This window comes from Pan paniscus, chromosome 5 (genome assembly GCF_029289425.2).
Source record: "Pan paniscus chromosome 5, NHGRI_mPanPan1-v2.0_pri, whole genome shotgun sequence".
NCBI classification, from domain to species: Eukaryota; Metazoa; Chordata; class Mammalia; order Primates; family Hominidae; genus Pan; species Pan paniscus.
The window spans coordinates 190,811,734-190,831,147 of record NC_073254.2 but is presented as its reverse complement, the minus strand read 5'-3'; the positions used below and the strand labels follow the sequence as shown (position 1 = coordinate 190,831,147).

At 39.8% G+C, this 19,414-nt stretch overlaps 1 protein-coding gene across 1 annotated transcript; it reads left to right on the top strand.

Moving 5' to 3' along the window:
* The first annotated feature begins 38 nt into the window (after positions 1–38).
* Positions 39–19,101, top strand: PSMB1 (proteasome 20S subunit beta 1). The gene is made up of 6 exons (XM_003821662.5): positions 39–1,089; positions 5,097–5,204; positions 8,031–8,112; positions 10,485–10,614; positions 16,878–16,984; positions 18,816–19,101. Exons 1-6 carry the CDS (start codon positions 977–979, stop codon positions 18,999–19,001), a joined length of 726 nt encoding a protein of 241 aa, XP_003821710.1. The 5' UTR covers positions 39–976; the 3' UTR covers positions 19,002–19,101.
* Positions 19,102–19,414: the final 313 nt, after the last annotated feature.

The following is a 19,414-nucleotide window of genomic DNA, read 5'->3' as shown; positions in this document are numbered from 1 at the left end:
GGAGTTCCGGGGCGGGGCCGCCGTGCCACAGCCATCTCTAATTGGCCCTTGCTGGACGTAGGAAAGATCGATTTTTAAATGGCGTGTGTGTGTATATGTGTGAGTGTGTTTTGTTGTTGTTGTTGTTGTTTAAAGCAACTAGCGGCGTTACCTTTGGCAAGTTACCTGACCTCTCCCCCGCATTTGTTTTCTGTAAAATTGAAAAATGATAACAGTGCTTACCCTTGGGCTGTCGGGAGATTGACAGAGATTGACAGAATCAGTGCCTGAGCAGTGCTTGGCACTCAGTAAGCGCGTCCTCCTTACCTGTCAGCAAGAACTCTAGCTGATCTTCAAGCGTGTAGAATGACAAGGAACACTAAGCAAAACAAACAGCTTGTGTTTACACATGCATTTATATTCAGTTCTGCCACTCCCAGTTCATGCACTGTTGTCACATGGCTCTTTCCGCAGTTGTTTCTTAGTGGGACTTCAGCACGCCTTGATTTTCCGTTCTGTAGTTCATTGTGGCGTAATCATATGTTATACTGCTTGTTTTCTTTGTACTTTTTATTATCAGTGAGGTTGTGAGCTCTTTAAGGATAGGAATTGTTATATACATTTTTTATTAGCCAGGACAATTAACGCTCCCACCGTTATTCGAGTTGCCGTTGCGCCATAGTTCTGACAATTTTTTTGTATGGTCAGACTTAAATTTTTGTCCATTGGGGTGAATTCCAATGTTTTCTTCGAGGGGGAAAAAAACAAAAAACAAACAAAAAAAACCCTTTACATCTCTGTCAGCGCTTTTTGGAATGGGCGGGATTCAACTACCAAAGGGACAAGCCGCCGTGCAGCCCTCCAGGAGCAACGACTAGCGCGAGATAGAGAGGCCGGGAGCGAACTTCAGGAGAAGCCGGAAGTGGCGTAACGTCCGGTCAAGGCAGCCATCTCGCCGTGAGACAGCAAGTGTCGGATCCGCAGGCGCAGCCGTGCGATGTTGTCCTCTACAGCCATGTATTCGGCTCCTGGCAGAGACTTGGGGATGGAACCGCACAGAGCCGCGGGCCCTTTGCAGCTGCGATTTTCGCCCTACGTTTTCAACGGAGGGTAAAAACCCCAGAGAGCTGCGGCTTTCACTTTCGCCCTTCCCCCATCTGCTGAAGCCTATTTAGGAGTCACCGCCGTGATGGCGCTGCCCCGGGCTCCTGCAGGCCTCAGAACCCTGAGCTGAGGGGGTCCGCACAAGGCCGGTCTCCCTGCCGTCCTCTCATGCCCTGTGTTTCCCTCTTCAGGCTCGCTTTGCTCAAGTTTACTTGGTGATTGCGATACAGCCTTGGTTTTTAGGGTTTCCCATTACAGTCATGTCATTTGAGTTTTTATGTGGACCGCCACTCCATGCTCCTTGCTGCTGTAAGACAGTAAAGTAGAAATTGAAACATAGCCTCTGCTCTGTGGAAGACCATTAAAACTGGACCTCATGTACACGTTTCTTATGCCAGCAGGCGAGGGTAGAGGTTTAGCGTCTGAAACTTAAAAGTTAGGGTTGTTTGGTCTGTGTTGTTAGATGCATAGCTGAGTTGGTAGCCGAGATGTCTAATTGTAGCCGCCTGATTTCTGTTATTTCTAATTGTGGCAGTTTAATCATTTTGTTTTATTTCAAATAGAAGGTGGGATTGGCTGAGCAAACTTAGTTTCATAGATAAGTGCTTTTTTTTTTAACGTTTAGCTTAAGTTCAGGAAAACAAAATAGAAGATGGACCTTTTAGTATGTGTGCTCTTGTATGTTATGTTCAAGTTTGGGTTTTTATTTTAATTACCAGCTTTATCTTGAGTAGTATAATTTTCCGTGGTGGCACGCCAGAGATTTAGGGTTATAGAAAGATGCTCTGTTTAAGACTCTTGACAGGGAAGAGCTGTAAATTGAAACAGTGGTTATAGTTACCAATCAAGCCTTGTACATTAAAATATACACACGCAATTTGAACGAACCGATGGTTCTTAAAACAGAAAATATTGGCTGGGCAGTGTGGCTCGCACCTGTAATCCCAGGACTTTGGGAAGCCAAGGCAGGAGGATCATCGCTTGAGGCCAGGAGTTGAAGACCAGCCTGCTCAGCATAGCAAGACCCCATCTCTACAAAAATAAATTTTAAAAACAAAGCAAAAATGTTCATTGGTTCCTCATAAATTTGAAATATAAATGCACATTTTGGGAGTGTGTTAGAAAGATAACGAAAGTCTGATTTTAGCCTTGGTTCTGCCACTAAAGGACACTTTGGGTACTTCTGAACTTCTTGAACCTAAATTTCCTTATCTTCCTTAGTAGCTTCATAGTTTTTGGTGAGAATCAAGAGAGATGCATTTTGTAAATTGCAAGTTGTCATCTTATTTAATCCTCATGAAAAGTGAATGTTAGATGATATTAGCATCCTAGGGTTATATTAGACGTTAAACTGTCAGGGTCAGAGAGCTAGTGTGAAGTTGAGCCAGGACTTAATTCATAGCTATTTCACCACTGAGTTTATGGATGCTTTTCCATTATACACCTTAACACTTCCTGTGATGACTAATTAAGTTGTATATTGTAGGGAGGGTTATTGGACCCGTTTTGTAAGGCTATTCTCTATAAATAAGAATTTTCAGTGTTCAGTATGCCCTACTCATTACTCACTTTTTAATCCCTTGTAATCCAGTTTAAGCCATTACTGCCCTAAAAATTACTTAGAACTTTCTGATTACTTTTTCTCAGTCATTGTTCTTTTTCTTTAGTGTTTACTGCAGCTGGCTCTCAGGCAGCCTTCGCTTCCGCAAAATGAGGCCTCATTCTCTTTTTCTACTCGGTCTTTAAATGTAGTTAAGTCATTAGCCGCCTTGTTTATCGCTCAGCACTCTTTCATGTCTCATTGCTGGGAGGATTACTCCCAAATCTGGTTTTCCAGTTCTGCCTCTCATGAGTCCCTCGATTCGGCTTCTTCAGTAAAACATTTTTAACTGGTTTTTCTGCTCTCAGGGTAACTCAAGACAGCTAGCAAAACAAAAAGCAAGCTAATTATTCCCCTTCATCTCCTCTTCTCCTTTCTTCTTATTTTTTGAGACAGAGTCTCACTCTGTCACCCAGGCCAGAGTGCAGCGGTGCGATCTCAGCTCACTGCAACCTCCAACTCCTGGGTTCACGCATTTCTGCCTCAGCCTCCCGAGTAGCTGGGATTACAGGTGCCTGCCACCACGCCTGGCTAATTTTTGTATTTTTAGTAGAGATGGGTTTCACCATGTTGGCCAGGCTGGTCTCGAACTCCTGATCTCAGGCAATTGACCCCCCCCCCTCAGCCTCCCAAAGTGTTGGGATTACAGGTGTGAGCCACCGTGCCCGGCCTCCTCTCCTTTAAAATACTTATAATTATGCCATCATTCTGCTCATCTAAGTTCTAAATCTTGGATGTCATAATTGGTTTTCCCAGTTCCTAAAACATTTGCGTAGGTATAAAAATTTGTCTATTTTGTGTGTTTGTGATGATTTTGGATTTACTGTTCACCCTGCTACCTTACTATTGCATTAGTAGCATTAGAACAGTGTTTCTGTCCCATTTCACATACTATGTTATTGTCAGAGCAGTCTTCCTAAAACCCCACTTTGTAAATGGAACTTTTCTCTCTCTTGCATTCCTTTTTTAAAGACCAGGTCTCACTCTAATGCCCAGGCACGATCATAGCTCACTGCAGCCTTGAACACCTGGGCTCAAGCAGTCCTCCCACCTCAGCCTCTTGAGTAGTTACAACTACAGATCATTCTTGCTCAGAATACCTTCATGATTTCTTGCTAAAATTCCAAAATCTTTAGCTTGGCATTTGGGATTTTCTACAGTAGGAACCCTGTCCATCACATAAACCTTAACGTCACTACATGTGCTTATGCAAAAAGGGCTGCCTGAATGAGTTGCTTGAATGTATGTACTATTTGAATAATTACCTGTTTGCCATTGCGTGCTGTTTATATTACCTGGAATGCCATCCTTTTCTTCTTGAGAGCTTTAGCACAAATCCCTCCTCAGTAAAAATAGTGGCTTAAGTTTCCTGAGTGCTTATGTCTGTGAGGCACCATGCCTTTAATTTCCACTATTGCATTGAAGCAGTGGTTATAGTTATCAGTCAAGCCTTGTACATTAAAATATACACACCCAAATATATATACACACCTTGTGACACAGGTACTGTTATCATCAACTTGCATTTGGAGGATTTGTCCAAGATCACATACCTAATAAGTAGCAAGAGTGGGTCTCTGTCTCATGTAATTCCAGAGCCCAGGTGCTTAGTCATACTCCAGTGCCATAGCACTTACAGCTAACACTTACTAGAGGACCAGTTACATGTCAGGGACTGCTATAAGGGCTTAGATATTTGATCCTTTGAACATCCTAATGAGGTAGCAACTGCAGTGATCTCTGTTGTATATATGATGAAATTGACGCTTTGAGAAGTAACTTACCCGCAGTCTCATATCTGCGAAATGGGAAAGCCAGAATTAGAACCCAGGCAGTCTGCTTTTGGAATTCTACTGTAAGTCTCTTTGATAAGCTGTCAAATTGTACAGCCACAGAGGGAAAAATTTACTGTTTGTCCATTTATTTGTCATTATATAAGGGCTTGGGTATAAAGAAATAAGCATTATATAGGCGTTATATAAGGACTTGGATATAAAGAAATGAAACAAGAAGAAAAAAATCCCATCTTCTCTAAACTCATAGAGCTTGCGTTGTAGTACCACTGTCTATACCTGATCCTCAAGGGCACAGATGTGGTATTTAGTTGTTCTGTATTAGTAGTACCTTGCGCGAGTAAGTATTAATGTGTTGGTGATGATAATTCATTGGCTTTTCTGTTACCTCCTGCCAAGGAGACTTTGCCCTGATTTAGGCTTATTAATAATTTTTTTTTTTCCAGACAACTCGTAGCCAGGCGTTCATTCTCTTCCCGCTCATCTTTCCTCTTCCCATTTGAATCATGTTTTTGTTGACATCTAGAGTATTTTATCCCATTATGTGCTATGGAGCATTCTTCTATTTGTAGGGATAGGATTACCACCCTGGAGAATTAATCTTTTTCTTTTTTCCTCAGTACTATACTGGCAATTGCTGGAGAAGATTTTGCAATTGTTGCTTCTGATACTCGATTGAGTGAAGGGTTTTCAATTCATACGCGGGATAGCCCCAAATGTTACAAATTGTAAGTAAATATTTCTAAAGACATTTCACAATGCCTTTGTAATGATTTAATGCTGTGAGAGTTCCTACTTCTAAATGATTTGTTTCATGAGTTTTTAAGTTGCTGTTGGGAGCATTTTTATTAGAAAACCATTTTCTAAGTTAATGTTTCCTAATAATTTAATGTGCAGTCTTAATAATATTTGCTGTATTCAGGGTACCAAAAGTGCTTTCGGTAACCTAAATGTGTTCACCCCAGCATTTTACCATGAAAAATTTCCTGCTGTGTCTTAACATGGTGGAAGGCCAGAGAAGGAAAGAAGAGCAAGCGAACCCACTGCTGTGATAATGTCCATTCGTGAAGGCTGAGCCCTAGGACCTAAACACCTGGTCCCAACTCCCAGTACCATCACAATGACAATTAAATTTCAACATGAGTTTTGAAGGGAATATTCAAACCACAGCACCATTAATCCATTAAATGATATTTTTTTAAAATCTGCCTCCCCACACTTTTTTTTTTTAACCTGAAACATTCATTTTAGAAATATCCTAAGCAATTATGTCCACAGCTCAGTTTTAATAGGCTAGCTATGTTTTTCCTAAAACATGAAAATAAAGCCAAAACTTAAAAAAAAAAAAAAAAAAGCCTGCATAAATCACCTGAATACATACTGCAGATTGGCAGTGGTCTGTATTTAACAGTTTTGGAAATGCTTATAAATGGTCATGAATTCCTGGGTTAATTAAACTTGAATTGTAATAGGAATGGGACTTACGAGGTTTGGGTCCTTTGGATAGACCCTCCTTGTATTGTAGGAAGTAGGTACAGAAGAAAAGATACGTTGTCTTTCCTGCTCCCAGGGATGGCCCACATCTTAAAAAGCAATGAAGTTTGTTTTCGTCTTCCCAGTTCTGTGTCTCTCCACTTGCATCTTTTGATGCCCCCTTTCTGCTTTCTGTTTATGGTGCTCTTGTGTTACCTTTTTTTCTCCTCAAGGACGACACTTGTACAACTTGAAAGTAGTAAATATTAGAAATGAGATTTTAAAACAACTTTATGGATACCATCCTCGTACTAGCTTTTACTCATCTTTTAAATATTGCTTTAGTTACGTTTGCTGGTGAAGTGAGCACTTTTTTTTTTTTTTATGAAACACGTCAGATATAGAGATAGAGAATAAGAACAGTGCAGCATTAACGAATGCCTGTATATATCCCTCATCCCACGTCCTGTGGGGCTGACCTAGAACTAAGCTTGCCTCTTCCAAACCTGTTTCAGACTGTATTCTTTGCATGAAAACTCCCATTCCTTTGATGCACCTGGATATTTGGGAAAAGCATCTTGAAGTTCTAAGATTTCTGTCTTTCCCTGTTGGTGTTGTCAACCAATCTTGTCAGTAAAGGCAGTAAAGCCTTATAGGGGATTGGACGTCTTCACCTTAGTGCAGTGAGGTTGATGGTAGGCATAGATCAGGTGATGTTAGTGATGACCCTAGAGGTGTCAGCTGCTCTCCTAGTAGGACAGGTATGGTTTGTGCGAGTCATTTGTAAGTTTCCAAGAGGAATTGTGTGGCCTCTGCAAAATATTGTTTAGGTTTCTTTATAGATTCATATCAAGATCTAGGAATTAATTTTTGAAATACACGGTTGAATTTGTATGTCTATACCAAATTTTAATCCTCTCCATACAGATGGACATTTAGGTTTTGTTTTGTTTTGGGGTGCTATTTAAATGAGTACTCACTGGTGAGTCTAGAGCATCCCTTTGCATACTTGGATAAGTATATTGACAAGATGGATTTCTAGCAATAGAATTGGTGAGAGTGGTGTGTATTTAAATTTTTAATAGATACCACCGAATTGCCCATCTAACAAGTTAATCAGTTTATACTGTTTCCACAACCTCACCAGCATTTAGTTAGTTAGGCATTTTTAGCCAGTATAATTGGTTGAAATAGTCTCTTTTTGAGATTGGGATTTCTGAGTAACATAGAGGCTCTTATGTTTATGGTGACTTAATGTCTCTTTTTTCTGTGACTTGTCTGTTCATAGAAGTTACCCATCTTTCCTTTATGTTATTGCTTTCCTTATTTGTAAGAATTTTTATAGAATTAAAATTAGACTTTGGGGGTAGATGCTACTAATATATTTTCTTAGGGTTTTAAAAAGCTATTCTTAAATTTCCCTGTAGAATTTTATGTAGTCAAATTTATGAAATTTTTCTGTGTGGCCCTTGGATTGTGTTGTTTAAATCTACCTTCACGAGGCTGGGTGCAGTGGTTCACACCTGTAATCCCAGCACTTTGGAGGCCAAGGCAGGTGGATTACCTGAGGTCAGGAGTTTGAGACCAGCCTGGCCAACATGGTGAAACCCCATCTCTACTAAAAATACAAAAATCAGCTGGGTGTGGTGGTGGGTGCCTGTAATCCCAGATACTTGGGAGGCTGAGGCAGGAGAATTGCTTGAACCCAGGAGGCGGAAGTTGCAGTGAGCCAAGATTGCGCCACTGCATTCCAGCCTGGGTGACAAGAGCGAAACTCCGTCTCAAAAATCAGTCAATTAACCTACCTACGTATCTTCCTCAGCCCAAGATAGTAAAAAAAATTCACCCATGATTTATTTAGTCCATTCATAGTCGCATTTTTAAAGTCTTTGATCCACCTGTAATTCATCTGGAATAAGGGGTAAGATGGAATACAGACCCCTCCTCCCCAGAAGGGTGGCTGTTTGTCCCATTACCATTTAGGGAATAGTGGGAATCAGAATTTTAAATTTAAAATTGCCGAAGATATGTTTTGCTCTACTATCTAACCAACTCAATTTTCTGAAATGTGCTTTTTACAGAACAGACAAAACAGTCATTGGATGCAGTGGTTTTCATGGAGACTGCCTTACGCTGACAAAGATTATTGAAGCAAGACTAAAGGTAGATGCTTTTGTACATTTCTACACTATTTTAAATTAATAGTAATTCATTAAATTCTTTTAAGCCTACAGCATGACTGTTGGTCAGATAGCTAGAGAGTCACTAGGTTAGTAAATGAATTACAAATGTATGCTAGAAATGAAATGATATCATTAATGCAGGGTCATTAAAGTAGCATAATGTGAAACAGCAGCACATTCCATTTGTTAAAGTCTTGTATCATATGAAGGGTTCTCTACCCTTTTAGAAGGAGCCTGGGAGTTCTTCTTCTGAAGATACTCTTCCCTCAAAAACAAAGCAAATCAATTCCTGTGGCAGGAGAGAGCCCAGGAAAGATTTGACACAGGAGCTTGGTTTGCATCACCATCAGTTGACAAGCTTTTCCTCTTTACAGTGCTGTGCTCTTAGTTGGCAGGATGCATGAGTAGAAATACGAAAGAATGAATAAGCCGGGAGCTTGGATGGGAGGCACAACATGCACCATTAACGTCTGTCACCTGACCGGCTTCAGTTGATAGCCAGCTGCCAGAAGTCAGGGGTGATCACATTCTGTTTTGCCTATTCATGAATAACACTTGAGATTATTTACACTTATGAGTGGTTACTGGAGTATATAATATATTTGTTTAACTGACACATGCTTTTTGAATGTGTAGAAAGGATTTCACTCAGTATTTATCAATTGTTCATGCTTTTTTAGAAACTTACATTGAAAGCCATAGTGACTTACGTTTATTGGCATATTTATATGATAATTCCTAATGCTTATTTTATAAATGGGAGTTAGAAGACAAAAGTAAACATGATATTGTTAATAAAACAAGGAATGGTGAATTCTACATAATACACACCCCTTCCTGAAGTTTTTCTCTCATACTTTATTAGGTGGTGAAGTAAATAAATGTTGGTGCTTGGTTTCGAAATGAAATGGAATGAAATTTTTTTTTTTTTTTTTTTTTTTTTGAGACAGAGTTTCACTCTTGTTGCCCAGGCTGGAGTGCAATGGCATGATCTTGGCTCACTGCAACCTCTGCCTCCTGGGTTCAAGTGATTATCCTGCCACAGCCTCCCGAGTAGCTGAGATTACAGGCACCTGTCACCACCCCTAATTTTTGTATTTTAGTAGAGACGGGGTTTCACCATGTTGGCCAGGCTGGTCTCGAACCCCTGACTTCAGGTGATCCAGCCATCTCGGCCTCCCAAAGTGCTGGGATTACAGGCCAGCAGTGAGCCACTGTGCCCGTCCTATGAATAATTTTTTATAGTTTTTATCTTGGAAAGACATTCCTCTATAAGAAACTTACCTGTTACTTGTAGTTCATTTCTAATCATTTTTCAGTGTTTTGACTGTCATTGTTTAATTTTACGGTGCTAGTTAGATATCTATCTGTCTATTTATTTAGAGACAGCGTCTCACTTTGTTGCACAGGCTGGAGTACAGTGGCGCCATTGTAGCTCACTGTAGCCTTCATCTCCTGGGCTCAAACATTCTCCCGCCTCAGTTGAGATTACAGGTGTGAGCCACTATGCCTGGCCATTAGGTTTCTCATTAGAGATGTTTGCTATGTGGTTAACAAAAATTGGTGATCTTGAATTCATTTTATGTTTATAATTTTTGTGAAGTTTCTCTACCAGTGGGTAATGTAGGGCTCGCAAAGGTATAGTAAAGCTAGGATTTGCAGTCACTGTATTGTCATGCTAAGACCCTGTTTTGGATGCTTGTGTTCTCTACTGTAGATGTTTTAAGGATCACGACCACTGCTGTGTATTAAAATCATGCAGAGTAAGGGTGCTGCCCTGTGTCTTCTGTTCTCACAGAGATCTGCTCCACAAAGAGAGGGACTTACATCTAGGTTTGATCAGGGATTGCTGTAATTTTTTCTGTAAAGGACCAGATAGTAAATATTTACAGCTTTATGGGCCATTTGATCTGCTTCTGTAGTGAAAAAGCAGCCACGGACAATATTCATAGCAATAGGGAGTAGGCTGGATTTGGCCCCTGAGCCAAACTACAGGGGTAGTTTGTTGACCCCTGGTCTATATGCAGAGTGAGGGAGAGAGATGGATTTAAACCCGTCTTCCTTAGGCCACTTCATGTGCCCTTTCATGCACATTAGCTCTTGGATTAGCAGTACCTGAGATAAGGGTGGTATGGAAAATAGAGTCTAAACCAGAGAGCTGAGGGCAAACTTGGCATTCCTTCCCTTAAAATTTTATGTTAGTAATACTGTGTTGGTTGATCATGAAGGAAATAGGCATGCTTTCCCCTTCCACTGTGGTATGCATTTATTTATTCACTTTATACTGTTGATTGTTCTAGTCTATAATGGCCTCTGCCTCTACATGCCTGTGACTTTTATCAATAATTGCAGATGTATAAGCATTCCAATAATAAGGCCATGACTACGGGGGCAATTGCTGCAATGCTGTCTACAATCCTGTATTCAAGGCGCTTCTTTCCATACTATGTTTACAACATCATCGGTGGACTTGATGAAGAAGGTAGAATTCCTTCTTTCTGGAAAATGGTGGGGGGGGGGGAGTTATTATTCCCTAGATGTGTGTATCCATCTAGAGTTGAAAAGAACCATAAATACCATCTGACACAATTCTCATTTCATTTCTGATAATGAAAGTGATGAAGAAACTGAAGCTAATGTATGACCTCCAAAGGCACATTGAAGCTCTAATAGTGAATGTTGAGCAGCCAGTTATTTTGCTATTTTCTCAGGAACTTGCATGAGTTAGTAGTAAATAATTAGGCATTTTTATCTTATAGAAAGAAATCGGACCTAGAAAGCTTGACCTAAATGTGATTCTGAGTATTGAAAATTTTTTTATTAACAAATACACTTCAAAAAAATTCTTTAACGGTTCTAGAAGTCATTTGGGGTAATTAATAATAAGCATCTACTCCAGTGTTTTCAGAACTTTTTGAAACACCTCTTTGATTTTTTGTCAGAGCCAGACCAGGATTCCCTGAGAATATTAAGTCTTGTTACTTAATATTCCATCCCATTTTTGTTCCAGAGCTGCATTACGCCACATGGGCACCAATGTTTTCCATCCAAATGTTCCAATCCATTTGTTCTCATTTGCAATCCAAATGTTCTCATTTGGATTGGCTTTTGGTTGCATCTAAAAATCAAATACAAGTACAGTGTCCCAGGACAGATCTTTGTCACTTAGAGTAGTCCATTGACACAGATGGATAAGTAGTCCATCTGTGTCATTTAGAGTAGTCCATTGAGATAAGAAGTTACAGAAGTGTCTAGATGAGGATATCATTGGAGTAAGCCCATCTTCTGTGTTCCTTCTGGCTGAACCTGTGGCTGAAGTTGCCCTAAAAGTAGGGGCAGAGGAATTCCTGTGAGGGACTGCCCTGAACCTAGTTGGGGTTCCAGAACACTAAATCTCAGGGTAATCAGTCAAAAGCATTTAGTGCTGCAGCAGTCCTCTCAGCAGACAGCAGGAAAAGATGTGTCCAAGGTGAGGGAGTTGATTTGAGTGTTGAAGGAATTTGGTTCAGGGCAAGGGATAGTTTCTGTGTGTTTAGCAACAGGGGTAATTTCTCAGTGTTTCAAGCAATAGCCTAAACAACATTGTCAGCGCCTGGGAATGTTCAAGGCAGGCCTTGGCTTGGGTCAGAGCCTCCAGGGGAATACATGCGGCTGGCCACATCACAGAACATCTCAGTTGGACACAGAAAGAAAGCAAGGGGACTGGGGACCCTAAATCCTGTGAGGGAAAATTCTAAGAGGAAAGGGTCAAGCTTCATTTCAGCGCCCTGCCTCTCGGTTGTTGACTCCTATCGCTTTCTGTTCCATGAGCATTTTCTTTGCGTGCGCTATCTCTGACTCTTAACATCCGCCCCCATACACAGCCTTGGGGAACATTCTGATCATTTTACCTGCCATGGTTTAGGCGTAGACAAATTAGGTTGACACAATTTCTTTTTAAGGCTTTCAACCTTACTTGAAAACCAAGAGAAAAAGTAAAGTGTAGAAATAGTAAAAATAGAAATGAATTACCTTTAACATGGGTAATTAGAGTCTAGCTACAAATTAATTTGCCTAACTTAGGAAGCTGGATGCTTCTGGTGTCTTTTTTGACTTACATTATGCCTGGCTTTAATGTCAGATTAATAGATTCAGATTTTAGCAACATTAAAAATAGCTGCCATTGAATTTCAGCAGGCCAGACAGCATCCTTTGAGTTTTTCCGAGAGTTAGAGAGTCTAATCTGGGAAAGCTGATACCTACTAAGCAGCAGACCTAAGATTCAGGTTTGGCTTTTGTTTCACTTCAGAGCCCTGTTCTTTGATTTCCATGTAACAGTGTTGCTAGTTTTGGTGACAACCTCAGGTGTCTCTAGAACTGTCTTTCTAAGCTTGTCTGTCTGGTTGGCTTTTAAGTGTTCTTTAAACTAATTTTTATTTTATAGAGGAATTTGTGTGAATAATAAAGCAGTCCTCTATCTTTTTTTTCCATTGCCCTAAGACAGTTTTCAGCTCTTTTACCTGTATTTCCTGGTACTTACCTCCATTTTCCAAAACTCTGTATTTGTACTGCACTCTTTTGAGACATCTTTTGGTGTTTTGTTCTGGTAGATGACGGTTCTTAGCTCTTTTGTGTCCTCTTCCTCATTAGCATCCTCCTTTAACACATTACACTTTTGGTAACATAGACCTTTAATGTTTTTATTATGACCAGATAGATATTGATCTTTGTTGCGCCAAGTAGCATGCATTAATATTTTCTTTCTTGTGTAACTCGTTTTTTTTTTTTTCTTAAGTTAACTATCTCTAATTGGCTCAGATTTCTTTAAACTTTTTGTCAGTTCCTTGTACATTCTCTGAGTACAATTCATCTGGTTGTCAGACCTCACATACTAGGTGGATCCCTTTTCCCCTTGCTCCAGGATGGACCACTGCCATCCTGAGATTCCCCCACATCCTGTGTTCTCCTCTTTCTTGATTTATTTCCTTATTTTAGAGGCTTACCTCCTAAAAGATTTCTGAAAAAAACAAAACGGGACCTTTTTGAGACTTTGCTTTTAGGATCTTTTCTTTACCCTGGTGTTCTGAAATTGTGTAGTGATGTTCCTTGCCCAGAGTTTCTTATGTGTTTTGTCCTCTTTCTCCACCTTCTTTCCTCTCCTCCTCCCCTACCCCTCTGCACCTTCTCCACAACCACCTGGATTATGACCCGGTACTTTATTTTTGACTCCCCATGTTATCCATGTCTGTCTTTTTGGTTCTACTTTATGAAGATTTCCTTAATTTTAGCTTTTCATCCTTTACTGATTGCTTTTATTTCTGGTGTCATTAATTTCCAAGAGCTTGTACTTATTTTTTGTCTTTTTAAAAAAAATCCTGTTTACTTTCTTTGCAGTTTTCTGTATTTCATCAGAATGCTTTTTTTTTTTCATGTTGTGTGTTCATTTTTGGCCTCTGTCTTCTATGTTAGAGGCTTCCTTCAAATCTCTGATTTTTTTTTTTTTTTTTTTGCTGTCTATTCACATTGAAGAGTCTTGTACCAAAATTTGATTATGAAAGTCCTTGTTGACATGGCTTGTCAACTGACAGCCGTTAACTGGGTGCTTAAGTAAGCAGCATTTTCTTCAGATGAAGAATTTCTTTAATCTTTTTTCCTGAGGTGAGGTGGGACTACAGGAAGAGAAGCCTGGTTGGCAGCTTTTTAGGCCTCGGAGGAGGAAGGGGGCTGAAGGTCTGTGTTTTGTTTACATCAACTTTCCATTTCATGTGTTTTGCTCCTACCCTTTGCCACTCTAGAGCCTGGTCCCCTAAGTCCAGAGCCTCTGCTAATGTCTCAGGAGACTTCCTTTACTGTCTTCTGTGTTGGTGGATGCAGGGACCTGGAGAGCAGTGCTCCATATTGAAACCTTCAGGACAGCAAGGTCCACAGCTCTTTCCCTTGGTGTCAGCCGCTGTCTGCACTAACCTCTATGTCTTTAATCTCTTAGCTGCTCTCATGCCTTTTAAAAATTTTTCTCCCAAATTAAAAGTGGCTTTAGTTTTTCTGTAGTGAAAACAATCAGTACACGTTTATACATACGCTCATGCAGTTTTATGTAAGTAGGACTTTGGTATCTGTTTTTCTGTAACTATACATTATGTATTATCAAGGAGATCTAAGCTATATGCATAATGATTTTTGTATTTAATTAAAAAAAAATTTTTTTTGTCTTCTGTTTTTGCTGCTGTAATACATAGCATCATTTACCTAACCAGTCCTCTAAAGGGCATTTTGGCTTCCTGTTTTCTTAATATAAACACTATGATGAACATCCTTGTACATACATTTTTGTGTACTTCCCCAGTTATGCTTGTCTTGCTAGAATAAACTTCGAGTAGTTGAAGTATTGGGTCAGATAAATTTTTTTTTGTATTTTGTTGAGTGTACTCTTTCTGAAGGATACGCCAGTACCCTGAGTACCCGATTTTATATAACCTTCCCAGTATTAGAATTAACACATTTTGAAACATCTTTTTGCCTATTGAACAGTTTATTATTTTCATTTATATATATTCTTGGGCATGTTTTCATATGTTTATTGACTTTATAAATTTCCTCTTTGGAGACTGATTCATATATTAACCGTTGCCCATTTCCTTATTTGCAGGTTAGTTTTCTTCTTATTGATTTTCAAGAACTACATTCGACTGTGTCAAATGTCTGTGATATTATAGATACTCCCAAGAGTGTTATTTGTCTCTTTTGGGTGGTGCCTTTTGCTACACAGAAATTGCTGTGTTTCATACAGTCTAATCTGTCAATCATTTCTGTATGACATTCAGTTTCTTGCCTTGTTAGAAAAACTTCTCCCATCCAAAGCTTAGCTGTATTTCTTTTAAGACTTGTCTGATTTTATTTTTTACATTGAAATGATTGTGCTTTTTGCATTTTACTTTGATGAGGAAAAGCACTTTGTAATCAAGATTCATGCCATTCTACATTTATTTTTGTTTTTATTTATCTATTGATTTTTGCTGTTTTATACTGATTTTACTAGTGTCTCTCTTGCTCCTTCTAGGGGGTCTTTAAAGCTGTGTTCTTGGACATAGCCCACCCTTTCTTTGGTTTATTTTTTTAAATTTGTTGTGTGTGGTTTTCTGAGATTGGTTCCATCCTTGGGTAAAGCTTTTGGGCCTCAGTTTACTTGTGGCCTGTCATCCTCATGAGAGATACAATCATTTTTCTGCCTTTACACCTTACATCTCTTTCTTTTTTTGTATATTGAGGTTAGTGGATTGCCTGCTGTGATCTCATGTCTTGTCCCAAGCTTGCTTCCAGCAAAAATACTTCCCAGTTTCTTAGGTGACCTCAGATGGTGCCTTCTCCACCAGAGAATTCAGTTTACACAATCCTTTTTCTTTTTTTGAGACCAAGTCTCGCTCTGTTGCCCAGGCTGGAGTGCAGTGGCATGATCTCGGCTCACCACAACCTCCGCCTCCTGGGTTCAAGCGATTCTCCTGCCTCAGCCTCCCAAGTAGGTGGGAATACAGGCATGTGCCACCATGCTCAGCTAATTTTTGTATTTTTAGTAGAGATGGGGTTTCACTGTGTTGGCCAGGCTGATCTCGAACTCCTGACCTCGTGATCGGCCCACCTCAGCCTCCCAGAGTGCTGGGATTACAGGCATGAGCCACCGCGCCTGGCCAAGTTTACGCAGTTCTATAGTAGAAAACATACAAAGCTAACAGTGGCAGTTGTACATGGTTAGTAAGGAGATTGTCCCTATATCACATCTCCCAGGGTACTGAGTTCTGGTATATAATGTGTTTTCTAAATCAGTTATGTTTTTAAAAAATCATACCTTGTAAATGACTCGTGATTTCTCATACCCAGAACACAGTTGTTTTTAACAGGCCTTTTTAAAAATTGCAGAACTACCTGTGTTCTTTGTAATAAACTCAAATAATATAGAAGCATATGAATTAATTCCCTTCTTTTCTTGCCTCTAATTCAGTGCTCAAAGATGACCAACCACAGTTTGTTATTTATCTTTCCAGACTTTTTTGTGCTTGTACAAATAGTTTTCTTATTCTTTTAAACAAAAGCAGTATTGTATTTTACAGGTTACAGAATTCTCTTCATTTTACTGTGTCTTGCGGATGTGTCCCTTGGACCTGTTTATATACATAAGTCGTGCTTTCCTTCAAGTTCTCCTCTTCGTTAGCTTAGGAGAGCCAAGAAATAAAGACTTTCTTATAAATGACTGTTTGAGTTTGGCTGATGTGTCCTACAGAAACCTCACCATCTCTCTCTGTGTTCTCCCTACTCTCTTATGGGTCCTTACCTACTACCATGGCTTGGATTATTTTTGTGTATTCTCATGGCTTCCAACTGTTTTACATCTGCAGTGGTTAATTCTCTTGTCATCTTTACCTGAAGATGATAAAAATGCCTTTCTCCCTCTTACCCACCCTTTCTGTGTTACTCAATATTGTATTTTAACTCCCAAGCCTACAGTTTACCCTTGAACAACACACCAACACGGGGATTGGGGCTGTCTGCTGGGTGGCACCTGTGCAATGGTGACTGGGTTCTGGCTGTCACATGTGCAACAGTGTGTGTGCTGCAGCTGTCACCAGTGCAACAGTGACTGTGTTCCAACTGTTCCCTGAAGTTTTAGCCAAGGTGATAGTCCGTTTTGTGTCACGTTTTGACCTGATTTATTTTTGCGATGATTTGGGATTGTGATTGGATACCATCCTTATGAATACTGTTTTCTTCTTTAAGGAAAGGGGGCTGTATACAGCTTTGATCCAGTAGGGTCTTACCAGAGAGACTCCTTCAAGGCTGGAGGCTCAGCAAGTGCCATGCTACAGCCCCTGCTTGACAACCAGGTAATGATACTGTGTCCAGGTAATGATACTATGTCCAACTTGTCATGGTGTTCAGTTGAAGTGCCTTCCTCCAAGTTCTCCTCTTCATTAGCTTAGGAGAGCCAAGATATAAAGACTTTCTTATAAATTACTGTTTGAGTTTGGCAGACGTGTCCTACAGAAACCTCATGGTCTCTCTCTGTGTTCTGCCTACTCTCTTGTGGGTCCTTACCTACTCCCATGGTTTTGATTGTTTTCCTGTATTCTCATGGCTTCCAACTCTTTTATGTCTGTAGTGGCTAATTCTCTTGCTGTCTTTACCTGAAGATCATAAAAATGCCTTTCTCCCTCTTACTCCCCCTTTCTATGTTACCCAATACTGTACTTGAACTCCCAAGCATACAGTTGACCCTTGAACAACACGGGGATTGGGGCGCCAACTCCCCGAGCACTGGAAAATCCACATATAACTTTCGACTCCAAGAAAACTTACAAATAAGCCTACTGTTGACTGGAAGCCTTGCCAATAATGTAAACTGTGGATTATCACGTATTTTACATATGTATTATGTGCTGTATTCTTATGATAAATAAACTACAGGAAAGAGAATGTTATTAAGAAAATTATAGGAAGAGAAAATACATTTACAATACTGTATTTGTTGATACTGTAAGTTTACATCATCTGTTTACAAGGAGAATCATCTGTCTGGAGTGGTGGACAACCACAGCTGCAGACCTCAATCTACAGTACATATCAAGCAATTCAGCTTTTTCTTGTAATGTCATAACTTTCCCTGCTTCTTGGGGAGCACTTCCAGCATCACTAATAGTGCTTTGTTTGGGCCACTTGCTATTTAAGGTTTATAATAATTGCACTAAACACAATGAAAAACCAAGGAGAACATTGAGAGATCACTTTAACTTTTTATAATCAATTTATGTGTATTTTATGGTAGTAAATGATAAAATAGCTAGTATCTACATATAGTTTATACATTTGTGACATACCTTTCTCTTAATTTTTAAGGTATTTTTAGGCTACTTGGCTCATCTGAGTTTTTTCAAATTGTTGCAAGTCTCCGAAAACTTTTCAGTATGTTTACTGAAAAAATTTATGTATAAGTGGACCTGAGCAGTTGAAAACTGTGTTATTCAGAGGTCACCTGTATTTCTAATTCGTCCCTCTTTGTGATTACTGCTGGCTAAATTCAGACCTACATTATTAGATTATTGGATTTGTTTCCTAACATCCTTTCTGCCTACAAGTTTACTTCCCTAATTCATCCTGCTCAGTTTTCTGAAGGATGTCATATATAGCTACTCCTCTGCTTATTGCTTATTGACCTCATCTCCTGTCACCCCACTACACCCAGACCCTAACTCTGCTTTTCTCAGAAAAGATGTGCTTTTCCTAACTCCGTCCCACATCTTCAGTCTGGAATGTTCTGTGCTCTTCAGTGTAGCCTTCAGCGCTCACCTACTTAAAAGTCCTTTCTGCTGAAGCCTGTCTTCTTCTAGGAGACTTAGTGGACATCTGTTGGGGCTCTCCTGGCTCTTATTTTCTTCTTAGTTATAGCAATTCTCTGATCACTTTGCTTGCATACGTCCATCTCTCTGGGTCATGTGCTTCTCAAGAGTGGGAGCTTTGCCAGGGAATCGTTGTCAGATTTCTGATGTGTGTAATTCATCCAGGTCTGGAAGGGTCTTTATTCAGTCTGAAGGACATTTTAATTTTGTGTAGTATTTTCATCACAAATCCTCGTACACATGAGGGTATTGGAAGAAACTTGAACCTTTCCTTTGTGCTCACTGTCACATGACATCTCACCCAAGTTTCATGTCCCACCAGGTTGGTTTTAAGAACATGCAGAATGTGGAGCATGTTCCGCTGTCCTTGGACAGAGCCATGCGGCTGGTGAAAGATGTCTTCATTTCTGCGGCTGAGAGAGATGTGTACACTGGGGACGCACTCCGGATCTGCATAGTGACCAAAGAGGGCATCAGGGAGGAGACTGTTTCCTTAAGGAAGGACTGATCTGTGTGCTCTTATCACCAATCAGTTCAGAACTGGTTGATTTTGTACTTTGGAACTGTACCTTGGATGGTTTTGTTTATTAAAAGAGAAACCTGAAGTACTCATTTTGCTATAACTTGTCTTCTCTAAGCAGGACAGATATAGGAAGTAGAATTTCTTTTAATTTTCTTCATTTTTCCCACCCTTTTCTATTTTTGTGAGTTTTTTGTTTTTTTTTTTTTTTGCATTTTAAGTAATGAAAACAGGTCATGTTAGTTTTCCCTTACACTAATGAGGTAGGAATTTCTCTGTAAAAGTTGACCTTTTGAGCAAACTTATCTTATGAAGAGGGCTCTGGTGTTTACGCAGCCAGCTTGCCTGAAGGGACCTTTAAACCATCCAGAAGGGAGAGTATTTACTAGGGTTTTATTAAG

Coding starts and splice junctions, on each gene's coding strand:
- PSMB1 (XM_003821662.5), top strand. CDS start 977: ATGTTGTCCTCTACAGCCATGTATTCGGCTCCTGGCAGAGACTTGGGG. Junction 1,090..5,096: donor CCCTACGTTTTCAACGGAGG/GTAAAAACCCCA, acceptor TTTTTTCCTCAG/TACTATACTGGCAATTGCTG. Junction 8,113..10,484: donor TTATTGAAGCAAGACTAAAG/GTAGATGCTTTT, acceptor CAATAATTGCAG/ATGTATAAGCATTCCAATAA.